General features: G+C 36.2%; 1 protein-coding gene across 2 annotated transcripts in view; it reads left to right on the forward strand.

Moving 5' to 3' along the window:
• The window catches only part of cables1 (Cdk5 and Abl enzyme substrate 1), a 27,731-nt gene extending 11,313 nt beyond the window's left edge, over window positions 1–16,418 (forward strand). The window contains exons 2-10 of one of the 2 annotated variants that reach the window (XM_058750409.1): window positions 3,650–3,721; window positions 4,205–4,297; window positions 5,793–5,870; window positions 9,461–9,566; window positions 10,482–10,635; window positions 10,934–11,037; window positions 12,675–12,781; window positions 13,749–13,956; window positions 14,226–16,418. In XM_058750409.1, coding sequence (XP_058606392.1) covers window positions 3,650–3,721; window positions 4,205–4,297; window positions 5,793–5,870; window positions 9,461–9,566; window positions 10,482–10,635; window positions 10,934–11,037; window positions 12,675–12,781; window positions 13,749–13,956; window positions 14,226–14,366 — 1,063 coding nt within the window. In that variant the 3' untranslated portion in view covers window positions 14,367–16,418. The remainder of the gene's footprint in view (window positions 1–3,649; window positions 3,722–4,204; window positions 4,298–5,792; window positions 5,871–9,460; window positions 9,567–10,481; window positions 10,636–10,933; window positions 11,038–12,674; window positions 12,782–13,748; window positions 13,957–14,225) is intronic. The other variant, XM_058750415.1, reaches the window with a different exon arrangement.
• Window positions 16,419–24,387: the final 7,969 nt, after the last annotated feature.

Raw genomic sequence — 24,387 nt, forward strand, 5'->3', positions numbered from 1 at the left:
GTGTTTTGGGCATTTTCCCAATAGGATTTAACATCCCACCAATAAAATCCATCACATACCAGTAGACACCATTATAGTTTCCATTAAAACCAATACAATTTCCATTATAACCATTAAATCCATTACATTTTCTATTGTGTTTTGGGCAGGGTTCTATTGTTTTTTTTCAGCAGGGTTGTCCCTGTAAGAGCAAAATTTAACATAGTAGTTTTGTTGTGTTTTTAATGAAAGAACATAAGTATGCAAGTACTTAAGTAGCTTAACTTGTTGATATATTACTAACTTAGTTGAACTGAAAAGGAAAACTAGTTCCATCTCAAATGATGTACTAGTCACTGTGCACTAACCAATAACCCTATACAACAAGAGTACTGTTGTGGAGTATATAAATTTTACTAGTATTTTACTAGTTTTCTATTTGAAGAAAATTACATTTAAAATGCACCTGGTGTTTAATATATTTATCTTTCATTTCTTCAGGAAAGCTGTGACTTGAATGCATATAGCATTTTTTTTTTACACCTGTAGTGCACCATCCCTCATTACATTTTTAGTGTGTGAACACACTATTGGCACTACATATACTACAAAATGGTGTCTTTCAGCAATCCGAGAAAGCAGCGTGTAGTTCCGTTTTGTTTAGAATTTGCTTCTGACACTTTTTGGAACACAACAGCACATGAAATCAAGCTTTTATAGCTTGAAGCATTGCATTCTAGTATTACCATTGAGTATGTTTTGGGCCAAGTTGTTTGTGAAGAATGACACAAAACCAACAGTGGTTCAATTACACTGGAGGGAAGTTTATTTTAGATCATCATGTAGAATAAATTTAGGTTGTTTTTGTTTGCAGCCTGTGCTGGATTTGGTGCTCTCTGGTGTTATTTTATAAGGCAAGTGTGGGGGCTTGGGCTTATGAAGTGGCCTTGTTTAGTTGTTTCCTGGGATAGTCCATGAAAGACATAAATGTTCTGTGGGAGTTGAGGCTCACCTTGCTGACATATTAATGCATCTTGTGCCTTATCCTCTGATGAGCATTAATTGCAGACAGGTGCCTATGATTAATCCTCCTTTTGTTATGGTGATCATGGCTGCATCCGAAAACTTAGGCAGCTGCCTCGCTGCCTTATGACGCAATGACTTTGCAGGCAGCGTTTATGCACGAAGGCACCTCACGAAACTGATTTCGGACAGGCTTCTGAGGCAGCGTAACGGTTTCACGATCTACAACAAAATTGAACGTTGCTGCTCCGAAGGCAGCATTTTTCAGTTTTCGGATGCAGCCCATGTGACCATCATTGCCCAAGGTGACACTAACAAGTGCACTGAAGACTCAGGCCACTTACCAACTAGTGCAGGGGTTTTCAAAGTGTGGGGTGCCAGAGCATGTCAGGGAAGGCCCACAGAGTGGTTAGTTAGTTAGTTAGTTAATTAAGGCTGCCCCTTTACCCACACTGTTAGAGCAATTTCTTTTTTCATGCCACTTATGCCATTTTAAAGCCAAATTGACATTTAATGTCATTTTGAGACATTTGATTTTGTCATGTTTCAGTTGGGAGACATTGTTATGTTTCTGCTAATCTGTTTGCGATCAGATCAATTTAAAGCTATAAACTTCTAGAAAGTTTTCAGTCCAAGGATCCAGTAAGTGAATGCACTCACGTCCAGATTTCAGTAAATTATTCATTTCAGTGTGAATTTGGCCTCAAAGCACAACCTCTCTCGTATTCTAGGAATGTTTCGGAGCATCCAAGCTGTATTTTTCTAAATCACCCAGCCACTGCATGAGCATATGATATGCAAACTACATCTCTTGATTGGATAAAGAAAACCAGTGTCACGCTAATAGAAGTAGTAGTAGTTTTGATGGATGACTATTGTAATCAAGGTAAAGACAGTTACAATGACATACAACAGTGGTCCTTACATGCACTTGAGTCCATTATTATTGATGCATAAACAAACTGTGTGTATGCTCTCGGCACACTGATTGCTGTAACATTGCATTTTTGTATGAAAACATTTCTGTATTCTCAAAATGCATGTCCTGCGAGTGTGTTATAATTGATTGTTTTTTTAAACACTCTAACATTCTATTTAAAGAATCAAAGAGTCCTGAAAAAAAACATTGAAATGTTTCTTGAGCAGCAAATCAGCATATTAGTATGATTTCTAAAGGATCATGTGACACTAGGAGTAATGACTGCTGAAAATTCAACTTTGCCATCACACAAATAAATTACATTTTACGTACATTAAGCGTGTTCAAATAGAAAACAGACATTTTAAATTGTAATAATATTTCACAATATCACTGTTTTATTGTATTTTTGATTAAAAAGCCTGGTTTCTCCCAAGGTTTTTTCTCAGTTTCTGTCACCGATGGAGTTTGGGTTCCTTGCCACTTTCGCCTTTTGGCTTGCTTAGTTGGGGACACTAAATTGAAATTAGCTGGATGATGATTTGGCTGTTTTGCATTCCATAATTCAGGAACTTTACACAGTTATTGAACCAGACTGAATCAACAATGAACTGATTTCAGCTGAATAATGACTGTTTACTGTTGTCTTTTCAGAGCTGCTTTACAGCAGAATTGAATTCTGTTTGCTGCACTGAATCATTATTTTACCTTTAATAACTGTAAAACTGCTTTGAAACAATCTGTATTGTATAAAGCGCTATATATACAAAGATGACTTGACTTGAATGTAAAGAAGAATGAGCTTGAATGAACAGTACATACAGTGTACTTTTGCAGTGGTCACACTCTTATCAGGTGTCTGTTATTGGTCTGGTTTCAGAGCTTATTTGGCAGGAACACAAGCATTCTTGAGCCCACGTTTCCACAGATACAGGTCTTTGCAACAAGGCCATGCTTGACCTGCTTTTCAGTGCTGCTCTCTGCTTTTGAAAAGAAAATATGAAGAACTTGAGCTCAGAGTGTGTGAACTTAGAGGACAAACTGCTTATGATAATGTCTTGAAATAGAAACAAGTGTTGCTTTTAAGGCTTTTTCTCAATCTCTGGTTGTCCCCTATCAACAGACTAATAGATGTCTGTTATTACCTCAGCTTGTTAGAAGGAATGTGTTATGTGAAAGTGTAACTGAAATCTCTGCTGGAGCCATGACTTATCCTCTTACAGGTGCTTGTTTCTGGAACATTCTGTGTGTGATCTCATATTACATCAAGAAAATAACAAAGTCGAACACTTGTGCTGTAACAGGTTTGGTATTGATGGGCAACTTTAACCTGAATTTGAAGTAATGCTCTAAAACCCAACAGTCATGTGCGCTCATTCAAGCTTTGTTTGGCAACGTGCTAAATCATAAGTTGGTTATATGTTTGACTAAATAGGAGGTGTGCGAAATTCTGCAGTTGCTATTTTTGTACATAAGCCTATTGTGCGGTTAAAAACTCTAGTGAAATGATTAATTGTTGAGTAAGTGTGTTGGTTATGGCACATGTAAGATTGACATTCGGGTTCGAGTCTTGCTTGCAACATTCCCTTTTACCATTCCAATAAAATAAGCACAATTTACACACTTTTATTCTGTGTAATATATGAAAATGTGAACTTACTACTGCAAGTTTATGACTGTGATTTTATTAAATGGAGCATTAAAAATCTTTTTGTTGTTAATTTGCAGGCGGAGACTAATATCCCAGCGTTCCTCACTGGAGACTCTGGAGGATATTGAGGAGAATGCCCCTCTACGCAGGTATTACCAGCAAGACCATAATTGTTTTGTGCTGAATCTTTTCAACGGCCAGAGGCGTAACTTGGTACATGTCTGTGTGATTCTGACAGATTGTGATAAATTATTGCTTGGGTAACCCATCTAATTGTTCTTTCAGTTAAAATTTACTTTAAAAGTGATATATTAAAAGTAATTTTAGTGCTGTTCAGAATGATTTTGCACATAGTTTATGATTAACACAATTGTTTTATTTACTCTTTAACAAGACTGGTCTCTTCAGACGTATTCTGTAAAAAACAATAGCAGTAAGTGTAAGAAAAAGGTTAGAAGTCAAGGAAAAAACTGATTTATATAGCACTTAAAATCCTAATCTTAATGTTAAGAATAGTATCTTAATGCAGTATTATATTTAGCAGATTAGCTGAGATTTGCTCTATATTGCCTTAAGCATATCAGTATTTATTTCTCTAATGAACAGTGTTGATGCTGCTTTGTTTCATCTAGATGCCGAACTTTATCTGGTTCACCCCGACCAAAGAGTTTCAAGAAGGTCCATTTCATCAAAAACATAAGACAGCATGATATGCGCAATGGAAGGTATGCACACAGCTACCCAACGGCCCACACGCACACATCTCACAGAAAACAGCACCCACACATCAAGTATTTCAGCAAAAGACTCCTGAATTTATTAATAGATTTTTCCTGATTCTCTCTTCGTTTTTTGTTTTTTTACTTTTGAAATTAAATTTGAAATTTGTTAAATTATTTCCCTTTTTGTTGAAATTTTCCCTGGATAGTCATGTACATTGCAACCATCATATTTTTTCCGATTTTATTAGGTCATGCCATTTGGATATAATAAATTTTCTTTAAAAAAAACAAAAAACAACAACAAATAAACAAGACCACTTGAAGTTATAGAACCTGGAAAATGAAAGGATTTTGGTCACACTTTATATTAGGTGGCCTTAACTACTATGTACTTATTGTGTTCATACTGTATTTCAAAACACTTTTGCAGCTATTGAGGTGGGATATGGGTAAGGTTAGGAACAGGTTTGGTGGTTTGGGTAGGTTTAAGGGTAGGTTAAGCTGTAAGGGATGGGTCAACAGTGTAATTATAAATGTAATTACAGAAATTAATTACAGATGTAATTACATAAAGGTATTATTAACAATATAAATACAATGTAAGAACATGTATGTACACAATAAGTGCATTGTACCAAATGATTAATTTAAATGTAAGTACATAGTAGTTAAGGCCACCTAATATAAAGTGGGACCAGGATTTTTTTGTTACTCTCATGCAGATGTTCATCAGTTTGTGTGTGTGTGTGTGTGTGTGTGTGTGTGTGTTTGTTTGTGTGTGTGCGATATTTTATATCTCTAACTGACCCTCTGGTATTTTAAATTGGTAGTTGAAGCAGACACTCTCTAAAACCCAAACTTTTGGGGCATGTTATTAGTGTTTTTTGTTTGTTTGTTTGTTTTGTTTTTTATAATTGATTATAGAGTGTTAGCCAGATACTCTCTTTTATCTGAATGGGATTTTGAATGGGTGTGTTGGAAAACAAGAGGTCGTGACCAGCTTTGTTTTTCTTTTAGGCTTTTGAGAAAATCCATAAAATAAACACATTTGCAGCCTTCCACTGAAGTGACTGACTTTTGTTTTGTAAAGCTAACTGCAGTGTTTGATGTGTCAGAGAGCTTTTTTTTTCTGGCTGTACTTTGATCCAACATATTTTTTATTTTGTGCTTTAGTTCAGTTATTAGCAGTTGATGAACTTCTGAAGGAAATATAAGAACTTGAAAAGCCTTGGCAGAATATTACATTCTTAAATCCGTTGTTTGTTTGTAAACATGTTCGGTTTTCAGTGGTCTCAATCTGGTTTTAATTTACTTCAAAGATTGTTTTTACAAGCAATTTGCCTTTCTTTTTGTTTTCTTCTGATCTTTGTTGCATAATCGTTCAGATACATTACTACGTAATATATGACTGTGTTTCTCTTCATCTTTGCCTGTGGTCCTGACCTCTATATTGACAGAGTTCACTTCAATTAGTTTATGTATCATTTTGTCTTTATAGGATAGTCCTTATCAGTGGCAGAAGATCCTTCTATAGTGTTTTTTCTGTCCTGCCCTATCGAGATTGTAGCCAAACAGGGTATGTATTCTTCAGCATGTAAATCTTCTTTTCATTATCATCCTTTTTATCCTTTCACTTTCGAGTCCTACCATTTTTTTTTTTCCTGGCCATTATCAATGGGTCCAAAAAGAAACATTCTGTATCCTTCTTTCTTTTCTTTTATTTAACTATTATTTGGATTTTTTTATATAGTGTTCGTTTGTTATAAGTTTTGTATCATGCATAGCTCTCCCAATTTTTGGTAGTACGTGTGTAATTTCAGTTCAGAGAAACTGACCAACAAGCTTGGGCATGCTTTACATAGACCTCACCCTTGACTTTACCGCTTTGTTTCCCTGGTTTTTTTTATTATCTAGAACAGGCTTTTTTAATTACTGGATCTGCAGCTATAGAGCTATTTGCTTTGATATTTAACACAATTTTTCTAACTTCTAATGGGATGTTTTTCTTACCTACATCTTGGCATTGTCTGCTTTCCCATTGTTTAAAGCTGAAACTTGTCATTTATTTTTTTAATACATTAAAATGGTTTCTCCTATCATTTTTTAATATGCAGAGACAACTGTAAGTAAGCCATTTGTAGGTTTATTTATCTGAAAAGTGAGAGTGTTTTCAAACACTGTTTGAGTATCTTGAAAATCTACAGCTCAACCAATTTTGTAAATTTGAGGCGAAAACTTGTTAGAAAACAGTTATTTTTGACCTTCCATTTAGTGATGCTAATAGAAATTACACACTTAAGCTTTAACATAGTTTGTGCTTTTTAGAGTTGAGGCCTACAGAGTAAAAATTCAATTTAAACAGTTCAGCTTGCTTTGAGCATAAGAGTGGAGGCTGTTTGTTGGGTTGTTGGTTTGGTTTTAATGATAGCAACTTGAGGGAATCTCAATCTTTGGATTTATTACTGGCTGAGATTAGGCTCTGTGGGGGATGGTGTAGACCTTGAGTCCTGCTGTATCTGTATTCACATGACTTATTAATAATGACTTACTGAATGGCTAGATGTTGCACTGTTTCTTTTCATGATTCTATTCACTACTAAAAAAGTGTTCATATTAATGGTTTAACAGAAACAACATGTGAATAATTTGTGATCCAGATTGTGAAACTGTATATTAACCTGGACAAAGGGCAGCGTTAAATCCATTTAAATGTCCTTTTTATGGCTACACTTGTATTTATTGAGGTACTATGGAAAGCTGATAAAAGCGTTGTAGAGATAAAAGCCTCTCTGTATTAGAATGTATGGTATATGGATAAATACAGACCAAAAGTCTCAGAGTGTCTTCCATACTAGGTGTGTTATTGGCTTTTTAAGTACATTCAAGAATTAACATAAGTGTCAAAATGACTTTTTTGGTTAGTCCATCTTTTGTTTCAGTGACAGCAGAGCTGACATGAACTTCCAACACTTAGTGATCCATGTTGTCCATCTTGATTTGTTAATATTCCGATTCCAATGGAAGAAAGGAACTCTGACTTTTTGTGCAAAGGGTTAACATGGTGAAAAACTGATTTGGACATGTTGAACGTTAGAACGTTAGCTAATTTGCTTAAGTGGTTGATTAAATTTGACCTTGAAATGCTGAATGCTTCTTTGTTTTCAATGTGATCTCCAACATTTGGAGCCCCTTGTACACATAGTATTATATAACTGAGTCTGCTTAGTTATGCATTCAGTATGATGAATTTCTCATGGCAAAATTCAGCATGATTTATTCCATTGATGTTTTGGCTTGGCTGATTGGCAGTAAAGTGCACAGTATTGACAGAGCAATCTAAGTGGGGTTGTCCTGGATAGAGTGACAAGTTTATGGACAAGTTTTGCTTGCATCAGCGCCACCATTGGCCGAAGAGTATTAGATGCTCCTGTATTCCTGATTGAGTGCTAACAAACTAAAACACTCACAAGGTTTATGTCAGCAAACTGAAGGAACGAGTCAGGTGAACTGATAATTAGCTATGGGATTTATACACTGTGGATCTAGGAGTGGCCATGGACTTTTCCTGAAAATCTGTTTTTTTTATATTTATATGAAAACTCTCAAGGGCACCTGTTCCTATTAGTTCTTGCCTAATGCTTTTCCATCCACCAAGCTGTTTGAAGGGCTCCTGTGCACATTACCTATAACTGCTGTCTATCCTCATGGGATCTGAGATTATTGATGCATCACTAAACATCTCACAAATGCTCTGTGCTAATGCTAAGTTCTGTCTGTTGTCTACTAATAAGACTTTGCTTCTGCACATGAATAAGCTAGTTATGCTGTAGTATTTTTGGTCTTAACTCATTTATTTGGTATACAAGCCAAATTAAAGTGGCCTCTATACTTGGTTATTTGGTCTTTTACTTAAGTGTTAATTTTTGTGTTTTGTTTCTCCACTCTAGTAATCCTTTATCCATTGACAAAATGTCAACATTATTTACAGATGATCTAGATAACATTGTTTGTATTTCTGCTTCATATCATCACATGCCAAATAATCCTTAAATCCTCAAGTATACTGCAAACAAATCATGATGTTAGCAGAATTAATTTAGATAAATAAGTTGCATCAATGAGAAAAACTGGTTGAATGACTAAAACACTTTTGCAGTTACGATTACTACATAACTGTGGTTTCTGGGTTCTACTAACAGTTTTCTTTAGCTATGTGAAGGTGCCTGAAGGCTAGAGAGTATAAAGAAACCATTTTATTTTCTTTATTTTAGATGTTTAAAACTAACTGGAATATTGGAATTAGTTTTGGAAGTTTTTTTTTTTTTAGTACTTCAACTTAGGCATATATTATTTCAGCAAGCTGGCAAGGCAACATTTCTCATTTATGTTTTTTTTTATTATTATTAAATATGCAGTTAATGATTATTTTGTTTCAAATAATGATTTTTTTATGGTTTTAGTCTTTAGTTGAACTTTTAGTTGAAAATAATAACCCTCGTAACCTGAATGAAACCTCTTATAATGGCTTAAAATTGAATACGGCTGTGATGCAATCTAAAAAACGTCTTACATTCCTGTCGTTTTTGCAGGGAATTAAAAAGAATTCCCTAAATTCTTCTTGTCATGTGAGAGGCTGATTGATTTATTTTTATAATTCCTGGACCCTGAAAATAACCTATATGTGCTATATTAGCCATCCATCCATTCACCTTGATTCTTGGGGCATGCGATAGTAATATTGCAATTAATTTTTTACTTCATGTGTTTGATGTTGTACGGTACCACACTATAATTTTATGATGCATTATTTATACATACATTTAATTTAGTAAATAATGTTTTAAAATAACATTTATCACATTAGAGTTCATTGTGTAAGTGTATAAAAATTATAATAGAAACAATGTTTGGCATAAGAATTTGGTTTGTACAGTATTTGGTTTAATAACAGCAGCAATGCTATATTAATGATTTTTTTCTTCCTCTTAAAGCCAAACATTTAAAATGTTACACGTAATTTCAAATACTTCTTAAGCTGAATTAAAAAATAAATTGGCCAAGCAGTGAGCACAGCAGGTTATGGTGGCAAATGGTGTAGCAGCAGGTTAAGCATGTTTGCCAGTACAGTCTATGGAGGGACTCTGAGATGTTCTCTTGCCCCAGCAGGGATGTGAAGGCAGAAAGTGGACGCCAGCGACACCCCTCGGGTGGCATGAGTGCCAAGGAGATGGTGATCGGCCTGGAGGGTGTTGAATTGGGTGCAGATGGCAAGGTGAGTGTACAAATAATTTATTTTTTATTTGTTTAGGGTTATTAATTACAGATATTTTACTTTTTTTATTACAAAATCTGTACAATCTCTGTTTTTTAGATTTTTATTTTATTTTTTATTTTAGGCAGCGGCTATTTGCACTTAGATTCTATTTACACCAAGTGCAAATAGCATATTTTCTTGGCGATAGATACTATTTATACTAAGAGCAAATAGGGATGGATGCTATTTACACTAAGTGAAAATAGCAGTATTTTTTAATGATATGGTATTTACAATAAGTGCAAATAGCTATAGATTCTATTTAAACTATTAAAATAGCAAGATTTTCTGCTATTTATACTACTTATTGCAAATAGTAGCAATTACCTGCACCTCAGTATTGTAGTACATTATAAAACAGTACGCAATAATAACGTATTGAGTGTAAATTATCATTTTAATTCAAATTATTAAATGGATGCCACCTTATTGGGACAAAAAAGCCCTCCCTACACCTACCCTAACCCTACCCGATAATTTATTTTCAACTTTTTGATTATTTCCTTCATTTTGATTGAAAATAAATGCCTTTCCGATGCGATATGAGATTTGAAAAGGGAGAAAAAAAAAGTTCAGTGAAAGGGGGATTCGAACTCGGGTCGATTGCGTCAAAAAGCATGTGCCTTACCATCTACACCACTATAACTGATGTTTGATGTGTGTCTTTTGTCAGTGTTGACTTTCCCAATCACACTTTGGTAGGCGGAGTTAGTGTAAATAGCCTCTGCCAACAAGGCGGGCTATTTGCACTTAGTGTAAATAGACACTCTGTCAATTTTATGGCCACTTTTGTGGCTAAAGAAATGTTCTCCAGTGTTATGAAAGAAAATCTTGATGAGTATTTGACTACAGTTTCTGGAAATCTCTTCACAGACAGTGTCATACACACAGTTCCTGTATCCAACCAATGTCCTGGGTCGTCGAAACACCATCGACTCCACGTCGTCTTTCTCTCAGTCTCGCAACGCCAGCCACCGCAGCCTCAGCCTGGCACGTGCCAACAGTAACCAGAGTAGCCTTGATACCGGTGCGTTTGCCAACAACTTGTCATGGCTCTTTCATTTTGCCTCAATCTCCCTAATGCGTCCCGACAAGGGGCCACTTGTTTGGTTTTAATGAGCATTTTGGTAAGACCTCTGTTTAATAATGTATTATTTATTAAGCAGCCTTGAGCAAGGTCATAAACTTCTTGATACAAAATGCTTTTCATACAATTGCTTCTCTAAATGTAGAACTACATATTTATTAAGTAGTATACTTGTTTTGAGTATTATGTGATCTCAGCACATGTAAAATCTGTTTATTTGCCTTCTCTTTTCTCTTAGGGAATGAACTGGGAGATTTCAGGGAGTACGACCCCAATCTTCTGGATGACCCGCAATGGCCATGTGGAAAGCACAAAAGAGTGCTTATTTTTCCTTCATACATGGTGAGTTATCATGTAGCACAATAAGCAAGACTTGACCGATTCACAAGTGATTTCTATCAGCTGTATTTATTTAGTGGCAAATTGCTCTTTCGTAGCTTAGGACAAGGGTTTTCAAAAGTTTTGATGCCAAGGACCATCAGACCTCTTTCCTAAAAATACAAATAGAACTAAATTTTATAGATTTATTATTACTGTTTAGTAAAAAATAAATGTTGTATTATTTGTAAAAAGCCAAAGTGAATTATTAAAATATTTCTTTGACATTAAGACATTGACTTTCTTATTACTATGAAAATAATGTTTAAACATGAACAGAAACTTTTTTAATTATCATTAAAATTAACAATGTTCTAGGGAGTGTGTTAAAATGTTACACATATTTACTAGATATTTTACATAAACATTTGAAAGCCCTAAAATGCACTTTTATTAATTTTTTTTTTTCTTTATTTCAGATGTTTAAAACTAATTGGAATACATGAAAATAGAAACACATGTTGATATACATTAAGAGTATAGAAATATTAAATGTATATGGATAACAAAGCTGAGAAAATGTGAAATATTTACAGTAAGTTCATATTAGGATGGCTGACTTTTGCTATCTTAACAGATCTGAGCACAGTTTGAGACAGCTGAGATCTTATCTGATACTAGAAACACATATGAGATGACCCAGGTCTTTTTCTCAAGAGAAACATTTGAGAAGCAGGAGATTTTAAGAAACAATTGAGATACAAGATCTTGTTTGGGATTTTTTATTTTTTTCCTATGGAGTACTTTATAAAAAAAAAAAGACAGTTCATGTTACATGTGTCACTCAGTGATGTGACTTATTGTTTACTGTTACAGACACATTTACAGTGTGAACTTGAGTCCCTAGTTGTCAGTTAATTAGTAATGAACATTGTGTAGCAGAAATACCAGACTGGTGACTTTGAAAAGTGCTTGTCTTACTTCCAAACTCTGGAAGAAACGCTCTTCATTATTATTATTTTTTTTCTTTTGTATCCTCATTGTTTCTGTTGTTGGCAACTGTAAGTAGTTTTTTTTAAATAGCAGCTAGCGTCTGAAAGTGATTTTATCATGCTTACATAACAGAAAACTATGTTCATTTCCTATTCGGCTCTGTTTTTGTTTTTGCATTGTGACTCGTACTTGAACTCAAAAACTCAGACGGTTCAGGAGACAGCCTTCCCCTTCCTTCTATTGGTTATTTAACGCTTGTAACAATCGCTATTGTGTTCTACGAAGGAAAGTTACCAGCAAGAATGTATAAAGGAATTGACTTGCAGTTTCCATACACATAAAAGAACAAGGCCCCGGACAGTTGTATTATTATTATCTCTTATGCAACAACAAACATTCATTATTTCCATTCCATGACTGTATTTGAAAAATTGGAAGTTAAGTTATGATTATCGTAAGCATTAGAGTGTAACTCTAGGAGCTCGATTGAGCATGGCCAAGAAAAACACTCATTTTGAATCTGCAGACTGTTTCCAGAACAAATCCAGTCCCCATGCTTTGAAACTGGGCAAATGTTTCAGTGACCCAGTGGAAAACCCTTGTGATATGTCTGTACTCATATGTGTGTTTGACAGCCAGTCTTAATGAATATCCACACTTTTTTCCAGACCACAGTCATCGAGTACGTCAAACCTTCTGATCTCAAGAAGGACATGAATGAGACTTTTAAGGAGAAGTTTCCTCACATTCGTCTAACACTGAGCAAGATCAGAAGGTAAGAACGTTGGTATCCAGTTCTTATGATTGTAAAACAGTCTACATGCTAAACATTTAATGCCAAGTATTTAAATTTGGCAGTGATGTACACAAAACCCTTTCATCACAACAGCAAGTATTTTTTTTTTTTTTTTTTAAATCTAGTTAATACTGTGTGACATGCAATATCGTTTTGAGATGGATGTCATAAAGAGCCATTTATTGAGAAATGTTGTTTTTAAGAAAAGCAATTTTGGATTCTGTTTCATGTTTTTTATCGTACAATATTGTATTTGGAAATTCAAACAATTAATGTTGTTTTGATGCTTTTTAATGTGGTATGAAATATTTATAGTCATAAATGAAATATTTATAATTCTTTAATGTTTGAATAAACCTGACAAATAATGTCAAATATTTCGTTCAAAATTTTCTCAATAAATAAATCATATCTCAGCAGTGTTTTGGAGTAGAAAAAAACAACACTCAAAATGTATTTCAGGTTGAAAATAATTGAAAATGATCTTGCAGATCACATAAATATTACATAATTTCTACATATTCTACAATATCTGAATCAACCAAATGTTGTTTTCTGACACATTGATTGCCAATCCTTGGAAAGTGAAGGAACGGCATAATTCAGTTATTCAATCAGGATTTAATCCTTAATACAGGTTTTAATACTTTGCAGAGTTAAGATTGGTTGTAATTTGGAATCAAACATTCACATGCTGCAAGTGTGAATACCAAAAACATTTGCCAGCTAAACAAAGCAGATTGTGGTTTTATAAACCAGCTCTTGATTTCTTATGAGCTGCTAAGAAGAAAGGGTTGAATGAACTGGATGATATCAAGGGTATTAGCAAATTGTTTTTGATGTATTCACTGTACTTGTGACAAGCCTTTTATAAATATTTACAATATTCCATAACATCAGAGTAACCCGAGTACTGATGTACGTGGCCTTTTGTATTATGTTCTAGCCTGAAGAGAGAGATACGTAAACTGGCTCAGGAGGAGTGCGGCTATGAGGAGTCCACGGTGGCCATGGCTTTCGTTTACTTTGAGAAGCTGGTGCTCCAGGGTAAACTCAACAAACAGAACCGCAAACTCTGCGCGGGGGCCTGCGTCCTCCTCGCAGCCAAGATCGGAGGAGACTTAAAGAAACACGAAGTCAAGCTTCTGATTGATGTGAGTTTATCTTTGCACACGGACTCTTTTAGCTCCTCACCTGAAGGCTTGCCACCACAGCTAATAAACAGATGTTATTTACTCAACAGTCCTTAAGATTGATGTTTTGTCTCTGGATAACAAACATAGCTATAATGGCACATCTGGGATAGAAAATAGACAAAATGAGCATTCATTGCTCTGTATTTTTTGGATGTTTCTGTGTTGTGTAACGATGGTCTTTGATTGCTGTTATATATAACGAGAACTCTTGACCTCTTTCTCTTTAGAAACTGGAGGAGAGGTTTAGGGTGAACCGTCGAGAGCTGATAGCCTTTGAGTTCCCCGCTCTCGTGGCTCTAGAGTTCAACCTGCATCTTCCAGAGCATGAAGTCATGCCCCATTATAGACGCCTTCTGCAAAACTCCTAGCGACAGCCCCATCAGGAGAGAGTCCTCCTTCTCTCCTGATCTTCTCATCCCAGAAAAAACGCCTATGCACATCGCCAATGTCCGCTATCATCTCCAGATGTTGGAATAAAGGCACTATTCCACTGTTCTCTTTTCAGCCAAAGTGACAACGCTATATTGAACGTTTGTTTCTGCTCCAAGAAGCTACTTTCTAAAGGGAGTACCTTTTCCTGGACTGTTGATTTCTCAGTTTACTGAGGACATTTTAAAGTGTTCATTTGTTTTCCTACTTATAGGGTTGTAAGTGTTAAAGCTCAAGTGTTAAAAGGAGTAGCAAAAATTCTGTCATCATTTGCTCCGCATTATTCTCAGTTTGTATGATGTTATTTTTTCCCGTGAAACACAGGAAAACTTTTGAAGAATCTCCATGTTGTTCTTTTCCATACATTGACAGTTTTTAGTGACAATGGCAGTCAAGCTCCAAAAACACACCATACAATTCTTCTGAAGCCATACAATAACTTTTTGAGGGATGGTTCGCTTTTTGTCTATACAATGAAAGTCCATTGGGTCCAAGAAATATGGATTTAAAAAAAAAAACGCTAAGACATTTTTCAAAAATATCAACTTGTGTTCTAAAGAGGAAAGACAGTCATCCAGGTTTGGAACGAGTAGATAATGACAGAATTTTAATTTGTGTAAAACTCCCCCTTCACCAAAACACTGACATTTTCATTGTGTTCCATGAAAAAAGAACAGCATACCGGTTGGAACATCGAGTAAAACGAGTCGAGGGTGAGCAAATCATGACAGAACTTTTATTGTTTGACTTTTCACAAAAACTGGCCATTTCTATCAAGTTTGGACTGTTTGATTTCACATTCTTTCTAGTGGTTACAGTATTCCTGTATTTTTCCATTCTTCTGCATATTTCCTTAATCCCAAAGTTTGACACTCTGCCAAATCTGACTAATTTCGCTGCACTCGATCACTCTCGGTTGAAAGCCTTAAAAAATAGTCGAATGATCCTGAACTCTGGCAAGTATGTGACTGTTCCTTATGTACGACAAGTGCACTTTTCAGGTCTCGTGAATGGCAGACCTTTATGGCATCTGCAGAAGTTGTAGGTGGAGGGGTTTTCATCTCGTTTCTCATTTAAATTCATTTCAGCCAGCAGTCCCTCTGTTAGTGTAACCACCAAGCAAAAATATGTTGCGGACAGTAAGAGCGGCATCTGTGGTGGGACTTTTATACAGTTCTTAAGGGGTACATTTACGTACCTTTGTCGTGTTTTTTTTTTTTTTACCCTTGTGTGTTGACTTTGACAGTTTAGTGGTGTGGCTTGCTGCACTCATGGTTACTGTGGTCGTGCTCTATGTTAGAGTGGATTCTGAGCACATTTGTAGTGCTACACTGTATGAAGCAACATCAGGTCATACCGCTGATAATCAACGCTATTTTGCCTAACTAGGCTCAACAGTGGTGGGAATAAAATCTGTATGACTAATATGCTACGGTGTTGACTAATGCATGTACACCAAAGCAGTGTTAAACCTGCGTTTGACTTGTAAACGCTTCTTTTTGATTTGATGAATGTTTTAAATCCCTTTCCTCTGAACCAGATATGTTCTATCACCATTGGTGGTACAGAATTGTATGTAAGCTGAATTTTATCTCACAGCGCACAGACTGTGTTACTACATTCATAATCCCGTTTTTAAACGTGTAAAGTGTATAATGTTCACTATGCACTACTCAGTTCCATAAATCAGTTATAAACAACAGTTAGAGATTGATACAAAATAAAATCAGTTGAAAAGTATCTAATAGCAGAAGGAGTTAAACACTTTTAGAAGAGTAATGGCAAACTTGCATTTAACCATTTAACTCTAAAATGAATAATGCCTGGAATGAGAAGAGTTATAAAAGAACAAGATTTGGCCTTGTGAAATGCACTTTAGGATTTGTTAGCAAGTGACTGGGATGCCCAAAACAGATGAAACATTTGTACAATGCAGATACATTTGTGTAAATATGCTGCTTTGCTTGTTCAATAAAAAGCTAAATTTTAAATATGTTTGTCTTTGGATATTTGATTTCATGTCAGTTCTGAATGATGCTGCTATATAATTAATATATTGATATAATCTTACTTGCCCAGTTAGACATTTGTCATTTTAAATATTTTGCCTAATTAATTTCAGAGTACATGTCTGTAGCCTTTGATCCTTTAACAGTCACTACAAGAGGTCTTTTTTTTTTTTTTTTGTAATTCTAACATTTCATTTAAAAGGTTTAATGTTACATCAACAAATAGATATTTGAGGAGGTTTTTTTTTTCCTTTCTTTTTTTCTTTCTTTTTTTTTTTGGTTTGTAACATTGTGAATGCTTTTTGGCTTCTGCACTTTATGTTTATATGATCTATATGCCTAATTTAATTCTTTGGTTGTAATCACAACAAGGTAATTTAAAGAAATTATTTAATTTATTATTAGAAGCTGTCTTAATTAAAAAGAGAAACAAAAATAATGTGTGATATTGTAAAATATAGATAATAGGCCTTAATGAAAACCCATGATGGTTTAATTTCCGTTAAACAGGAAATGCTGTGTAACTCCATTCTGCGTTTTTGACCAAATGTTGAAACGAACTTTAGAGAAGTTTCCCCCAACACCCATCTTGGTGATTTTAACATTCATATAGACACTCTCAGCTTACATCATCTCCTTCAGCTGCTCTCTCTCCCCTACAACTGAAAGAGAACACTTCTATTTGCAATGGACTGTAGTCCATTGTCTTACTGTTTATCTTGATACAGTATGTCAAACAATCACTACCACAATCTCTTAAACACCAGCTCCTCTTGCTCCTTCTTACTAGGGACCACAAATAATTATTTGCTTTATTAGTCCACAGTTTACTTGGTAAATACCTTTTATAGCTAATCATGTTACAGACCTGATGTCAGTTAACTTAATTAGTTGCTAGATGTTCTCCCAGCTGAATCTTTTCCAAATTTCTTGCTTTTTCAGCCCTTTGTTGCCCCCGTGCCAACTTTTTTGAGACCTGTAGCAGGCATTAAATTTGAAATGAGCTCATTTAGTGGATAAAAGTGTAAAATTTCTCCATTTAAACATTTGTTATGTTCTCTATGTTCTATTGTGAATAAAATATTGGCTCATGTGATTTGAAATTTTATTCAAATTTAAAAAACATCCCAACATTTCCAGAATTCGGGTTGTATTTTAATGACGTTTAAGTTATATATTTGCCAGTTGCTTTTATCCAAACGACTCACAACAGATGTTTTAGCCAACTTTATTTACTGAAGCTAATTTTGATTTGTCAAACCTTAATTTTGGTCCCTGCTTCTGACGTCATAAGAATGGTCTACTGTTTCACCTCAGCTTTTTTTACTCCAGTATCTGCAGATAACATCCACCCTGAACTCCACTTTCTCAATATGACTAAATGCTCAGTAGAAGAAACCTAATTCATGCTCTACAACGTAAGGAGATTCAGTAAACGGACCTCCTGTACAAGCTCTATTCCCTCTTCATGTGTATCTGCCACATTCCCTCAGTGCCTCAAAACAACTAATGTTTGATCACTGCAAACTCTCTTATGTTATACCTCAACTGCACTGACTCCCAGAATAAACTTCAAGACAATCCCAATGGCATTAACTATGGTACATTCAGTCCTTCATCAAACAGTACACCCAAGCCGATAAATATATTTGGTTATTCTGAATCAACTCGCCACTCTCTCCCATCTGTCCACATGAACTCCCAGACGCTAACAGAACATAGATGACTCACCAGTAATATATTTCTCACTCAAACTAAAATCAAATACACTCTGCACAAGTATGCGACAGCAGTCATTAAGGCTTGGCCAGTGCATTGCAAGTGTGTGGTCTCGTTACATATGTTGTTGTGTTAGTGTTGCAGTAACAAACCCCAGTATTTGATTGAAAGATAAAGTTTCCTTCAAAAGTCTCAGCTGTAGTGTCAAGTAACTAAAGTAGCTGTAGTGTTTACCTGTTGAAAATGTAACTTGCTCAGCAATATTCTCGAGTAGAAGATGCATGCACACTACAGTGGACTCGACTAGATTAATTGGTCTGCATGGACATCAACAGACTATGCTGATGCCAAAAATAATGTCAGACACATTGTCTGTGAGACGGCACAAAGTATACTTTGGGCCTATACTTATATTAACATGCAGAGTTCTAAATGAGCAACAGCATGTTTTGCGAAGTTGAGCTACAGTCATCTGTCTAGGTCAGGGGTGTCCAATCTTGCTCCTGGAGGGATAGAGTTTAAGTCCTGCAGAGTTTAGCTCTAATCTGCCACAACACACTTGCCTGGAAGTTTCTAGTACATTAACATTACCTTTACATTTATTCATTTGACAGAAGCTTTTATCCAAAGCGACTTACAATTGAGGATTTACAAGTGGTTTACTATAAGATGGCAATAAACACAAGAAGTGCCCGTTATACAAGGTTTCAGTCATCGTTCAAAATAGTTAAAGCTAGGGATAAGGATAATAAGAGAACAGAAAAAGTGAAGGCATAGAATTTGGAGTTAGCTAGGTAATTCCACCAACAGGGTACGGTGAAAGAGAATGTCCTGGAGAATGATTTTGTGCCTCTCTGCAATGGGACAAGCTGCTGCTCGTTTACCGACCGCAAGCTTCTCGAGGGGATGTAGATGCTTAGGAGAGCGCGGAGGTAGGAGGGTGCGGAGCCCGTGGCTGTTCTGTAGGCAAGCACCAATGACTTGAACTTGATGCGAGCCGCGACTGGTAGCCAGTGCAGAGAGATGAGAGGACGTGCTGCTGCATTTTGAATTATTTGCCTAGTAATCCTGAAGACATTGATAAGCTGGTTCAAGTGTGTTCATCAAGGATGAAATACACATTGGGTGTCACATTCAATACCAAGGTTGCTTGTAGTACAATTCAACTTGTATACATGCTGGATGAAACTGAGCTTAGGCCCTGTGCCAGATGGCAAACTTCGCACTTGGGGTCTTGTTGACTTACAATGGCTGTTGTATGCCACTGTTGTAGTCCACAGGACTGTAGGGCAGGGTCTCCAATCCTTCTCGTAGAGAGCTAGCTTGCTGCAGACGTCAGTTCCAGCCCTGTTCCAACACACCTGCCTGTAATTTTCAACCAACTCTGAAAACCGTGATTAGCTTGTTAATGTGTGTTTGATTGGGCTTGGAGCTGAACTCTGCAGTATGGTAGCTCGCCAGGAGCATTGCTCATTTTAAGTTTCAGAAGCAGGGTTTACCCCTGTCTGGCTGTTATGCACCTTCAACCCAACAGTCAAAGCCACATTACGTCACAAAAGTGTAGAGTCGGACTGTACTGTACTTGACTGTACTAAAGCATAAAATTACTGCAATATGTTTGCAGATATTTAGGAAACATGCTAAGTTCACATATTTGTTTCTCTGAAAAACAACGCTACAGCCAGTTATTCAGCTGTGAAATTAGCATTTTGTGTTAGATTGTCTGTTTTTGGTTTGGTCTGCTTGATTTCGCCCACTGCCAGTTTACCCAAAAGGAGTTCAACATCCCAGGTAGGGCAGAAAATACAGCGTATTGCAGCCACTGAAGCAAATGAACTAGGTCAGAGATTGCAAATTCTACCCGACCTAAAAAGTCTCAGCATCCATCTTACAAGCTCTGGTCTAGTGCTGTCAAAAGTTTGAGCAGATTCTTAAACAGTGCTGATTGGTCATTGTGTTCACACTCTCAACAGATATGACTGTGATTGGCCACAGTGATCATCGCTCAACAGCTCTAAAATCTTAGCAGGAAATGGGCGTTTTTAAAATTTCAGTACCGAATTGCAGTCGATACTTTTGACAACACTACTCTGGTCTATGAACCTAACCCTAACCCTAACCCTAACATATTAAACACTGATAAAACAACTCATCACCTTACACTGTAAGACTCATTGTCTAACATTTTCTGTTTCACTTGCATCTGGCAACCAGCATGAGCGTCGAGTCTGAGGAGGAAGGCTCTCCAGTATTTTGAATTTGGACTGCAGTTCCCATTTCAACCACTAAGTAGTAGGCGATTTTGGAGAGGCTAGCAATGGCAAGCTATCTTTGAAAGCATAAGATCTCACCCCTCCTGAATAATCAGTCTCCAAAGCCACACCTCCTCCAAAACACGTGAACCTGCAAAGGCAGACCAGAGGCTAACCAGCAACATGATGAGAGACGACGTTGGTCAAGGGTTGAATGCAACGCTGTCAGATTACTGCATGTCTCAATCACTGGAGAAAAAATAATTACAGTACAAAGTGCATAATATTACAATAATGCCTTCCATTCTTACTTGGTCTGCAGGAGCTAAATGAACCATGTGTATTATGTCTGTGCAAACAGGGTGCACGGAAGTATGCAAATACATGTGTTGACAGGACAGCCTATTGTAGCCCTTGGACTAAGGGATTGGACAAAAATTTTATGGTCCTGCATCAGTGTCGAAAATGTTTTTTTATTGTTGTTGTTGTTGTTGTTGAAAGTCTCTCCCTGGAACTAAAATATGGACCTAAATGGAACAATTTTTTTTTTTTTTAAAGGTGTAGATTCAACAAACATACAGTACAACAGTCTTATCAACCTCACATTTCCAGCTCTCCTGACTAACATTGCTCTTCCCTCACTATTATCTGCACTTTCAAGCAACAGTGCATGTTCTTGATGTTCTGTCTGGTTCTTGAGGCACACCCATTACACTTGACTTATATTCTTAACTGCACGTTCTGGTAACTGGCACTGATATGAGGAACACATTCTTGTAAATGACTTTAGCAAGAAAACGTGCAAAACACAAATACACAATTCCACTCTTGTTTTCATAAGAATAAAAGTGTTATCCCTAAATTTCTCTTTACCAGAAAATAATAGATAAGAATTTTTGAACGTAACGTTGATGTTGACACATATTGCAGAGATTAAGTCTGTTATTTGACAGGTGAGCAAACACCATTTCATCAGCACTAAATGCCTGCTGACAGCTTTCCTTTCACCCATAAACTAATAAATACAATAAAAACCACACTATGCACATTGGCCAAAGGTGTAGGATTTGAATCTTAATAAGACCAGAACTATTTCATTCTCATTCAGTTATTTCATCCAAAAACGTAACCATACTATTCAGAGAAAAATGCAAATGCAAAATGCATTTTTTTTTTTTTTTATTTATATATATGTCCGTCAAATTTGAAGTAAAATACAGTTCTTAGTTAAATGTGTGTAAATAACAAGTCACTAATAGTTTGTAATAAGAACTTCAGAGCAGCAGCCAAAACATCAAACATGGGCTCTGCAAATGCTGTTCCCATAGCTCTGATGCAATCGAGAGAAAGGGTTTCAAACAGAGAATGAATTCTGACACAGTTCCAAGGTAAACAAGGCCCGGTCACACCAGTCTCATGCAGCGATAAAAACAAACACGCGGGCCTGACTGCGGACACGGTGTATGTAGCTTAGTCCTATCCATTCACCAACTAATTCCCCCTTCAGCCAGCAATAAAAGCCCTTTCCTGATTTGAAATTCCTGAATCTTTCCTGGGCACGCATTGGTCACCCTCATTGTGGAGAAATATGTGTAAATGGTCAAGGTATGCATGCATCCGTTCGCTTGCTTTTCTAATGGTCGGAATTTTGGCTGAGGTGGCAATTTAGCTCCTTCCTCTGGCTGCAGTGACTCAGTTTTACCCTCTTGGTTCCGCTCCATGTGCCTTTATAAGGCAGTTTGTAAACAAGGAAGTGCTTGAAAGCATTTTCAGTAGGCCTAATTGAATGTGGCCTTGTGAAGTTTGGCCAGAGGTGGCTCTGAATGAAACAACACAAACTGGCAGAAAGCGCTGCAGATGGGCCCATGAATCTGATCCCTGCCTCCTGCACTTGAGATGGCTATCTTATTGGCTATCCAGTTCCTTTCTCTCCACTCGTGGCCTGTTCTCCTGTCAAATGACCCCAGTAACTGTGAGCCAATGACGCAAAAAGAAGACACTGAATTCCAGACGCTTATTTATTAATGGTTCTGTGAAATCGTTTGGGCCCCATATTACAGGTGTCGAATTCTGGTCAATTTCATTTAGAAGAAGGAAAAGGTACAAGAATATGCTTGCAATTTGGTTTTGAATTAAAAATGGTGGTGCCGTATTGCAGATTTGGTCATAGCATTTCATAAGACGATGAGTGTGATTGATGAACATTGCCTGTGCAAGTGTAACATTTCTATAATCAGCTTATGCAGAAGTGAAGTTTATGACTGCGTGTTCTCCTTTAACCTCTAGTTAACCACCAACACCAATACCAATGTTCAGAGTGACACCAGAAACAGTCCCTTTAGTGGGATTTCAATATATAATTATAGAAATTAAGAAGAAACTGTTTGTTTTTTGTTACAGTCTTAATCATAGCATGATTCCAGGCATTTTTTTGGAAAGCATGCAAGAATGAATAAAAGGGAAAAAAAAACAAAAAACAGATGAGCTGGCTTGAAACTGCAAGGTCAAAAAAATGCCATGGTCAGATAGTGGGAGGCAGAAGACTGCTACATCCTTTTGAACAAAACTCAGCACTTTTGTAATGTGAACTGATTTTGTTTACTTGCAGAAATGTTACTTTTATCTGTACAGAGGTTAACATGAGCAAAACACCGTACTTGTCTACTACTGTTGGCTAGTGAGGGGTCTCAGAAGGGACAATCCAAATGCTTACATAAAAAAAAAAAAAAAAAACGAGAACCCTGTCTTTACTGCCAGCCTAAACCAGAGGAAATCAATATTTCATTGTCTCTCCACCACATGGGGCAAGATAGAAACATATTAATAAATGATGAATTGGCAGCTAGTATGACAACAGCTCAGGTCAGGCACTGCCATAGCTTTTGTACTGTACGATGTCTAGTATGACTCATTTATCAGTATTATTATAATGTTTGCGTTTTAACATAAGTCTGTTTTCCATAGCCCTATTTCTCTTGACTGTGTGCACAGAAAAATTATCATCTTAAGTGTTAAGACAGATTTACCAGGGGTGATGTTGGCACATCATAAAAGATAATCAAAATGTTAATAATAATATGCAGAATGGTGCATTTGTAATGTATTCACAGAGCAGAGAGATGTAGGTCATTATGGATGTGTGTAGGCACTGATCATTTTTTTCTTAGTTTGGCAGTTCAGATGAAAGCCTATGTACGTGGCGCCACCACACGGATAAAATAACAACTGCAATTTGCCGAGTACTGCATTGGAATTCACTGCAAAATAAACAATGCTGATAAATCCTTGCCTGACAATGATTACCGTACCTGAGAATATTTTATTTCTTTATTTTTCCTGATAATACTTCGGCAGTCACGTCGTGTGCTTTCTATCCGAGGTCTAGAATCTAATCTAACGATGGATCGAGAATTGATCAGTCTAATTGATCAAACGGGTTGATAAAATCTATATATCCATTTATCTGAACACAATGAAATGCTGCATTCGCCTTTGCTACTATAAAATTGACAATATATTAAAAGTGCATAAATGTGCAGCATTAAAGGTGTTATCGCACCTACTGCAATTTTAAGCATATACACGCAAATATGAGTTGCCATGACACTTCCCATAGCAATAAATCCCCCACACACAAAAGCAATGTTTCTTAGTGTCTGCTCTTAATATAGAAGCCTGCTTAGTTGTATTAAATATATACTTGTAACTTACTTCAAATCTTAAAAGTAGCCTATGTGTACTTATAGCCTATATATGTACCTATAAGTCTTGCTTATTTGAGGACAAAAAAAGCACTCTGAAGTTCAAGTAATTGCATTTAATATAAATTTAAACTACATTCATTTAATTGTAACTAACATGAAAGTTCGCACTCAATTACATTATTTGAAAGTAATAAAAACTCTCACTATGCTGAAGTGGACTTGTTTTTCACAAGGGTGGACAGAAGTGGAAAATAAATAAATAAATAAATGACTCCA

Source organism: Onychostoma macrolepis, chromosome 02 (assembly GCF_012432095.1).
Source record: "Onychostoma macrolepis isolate SWU-2019 chromosome 02, ASM1243209v1, whole genome shotgun sequence".
NCBI lineage: Eukaryota > Metazoa > Chordata > Actinopteri > Cypriniformes > Cyprinidae > Onychostoma > Onychostoma macrolepis.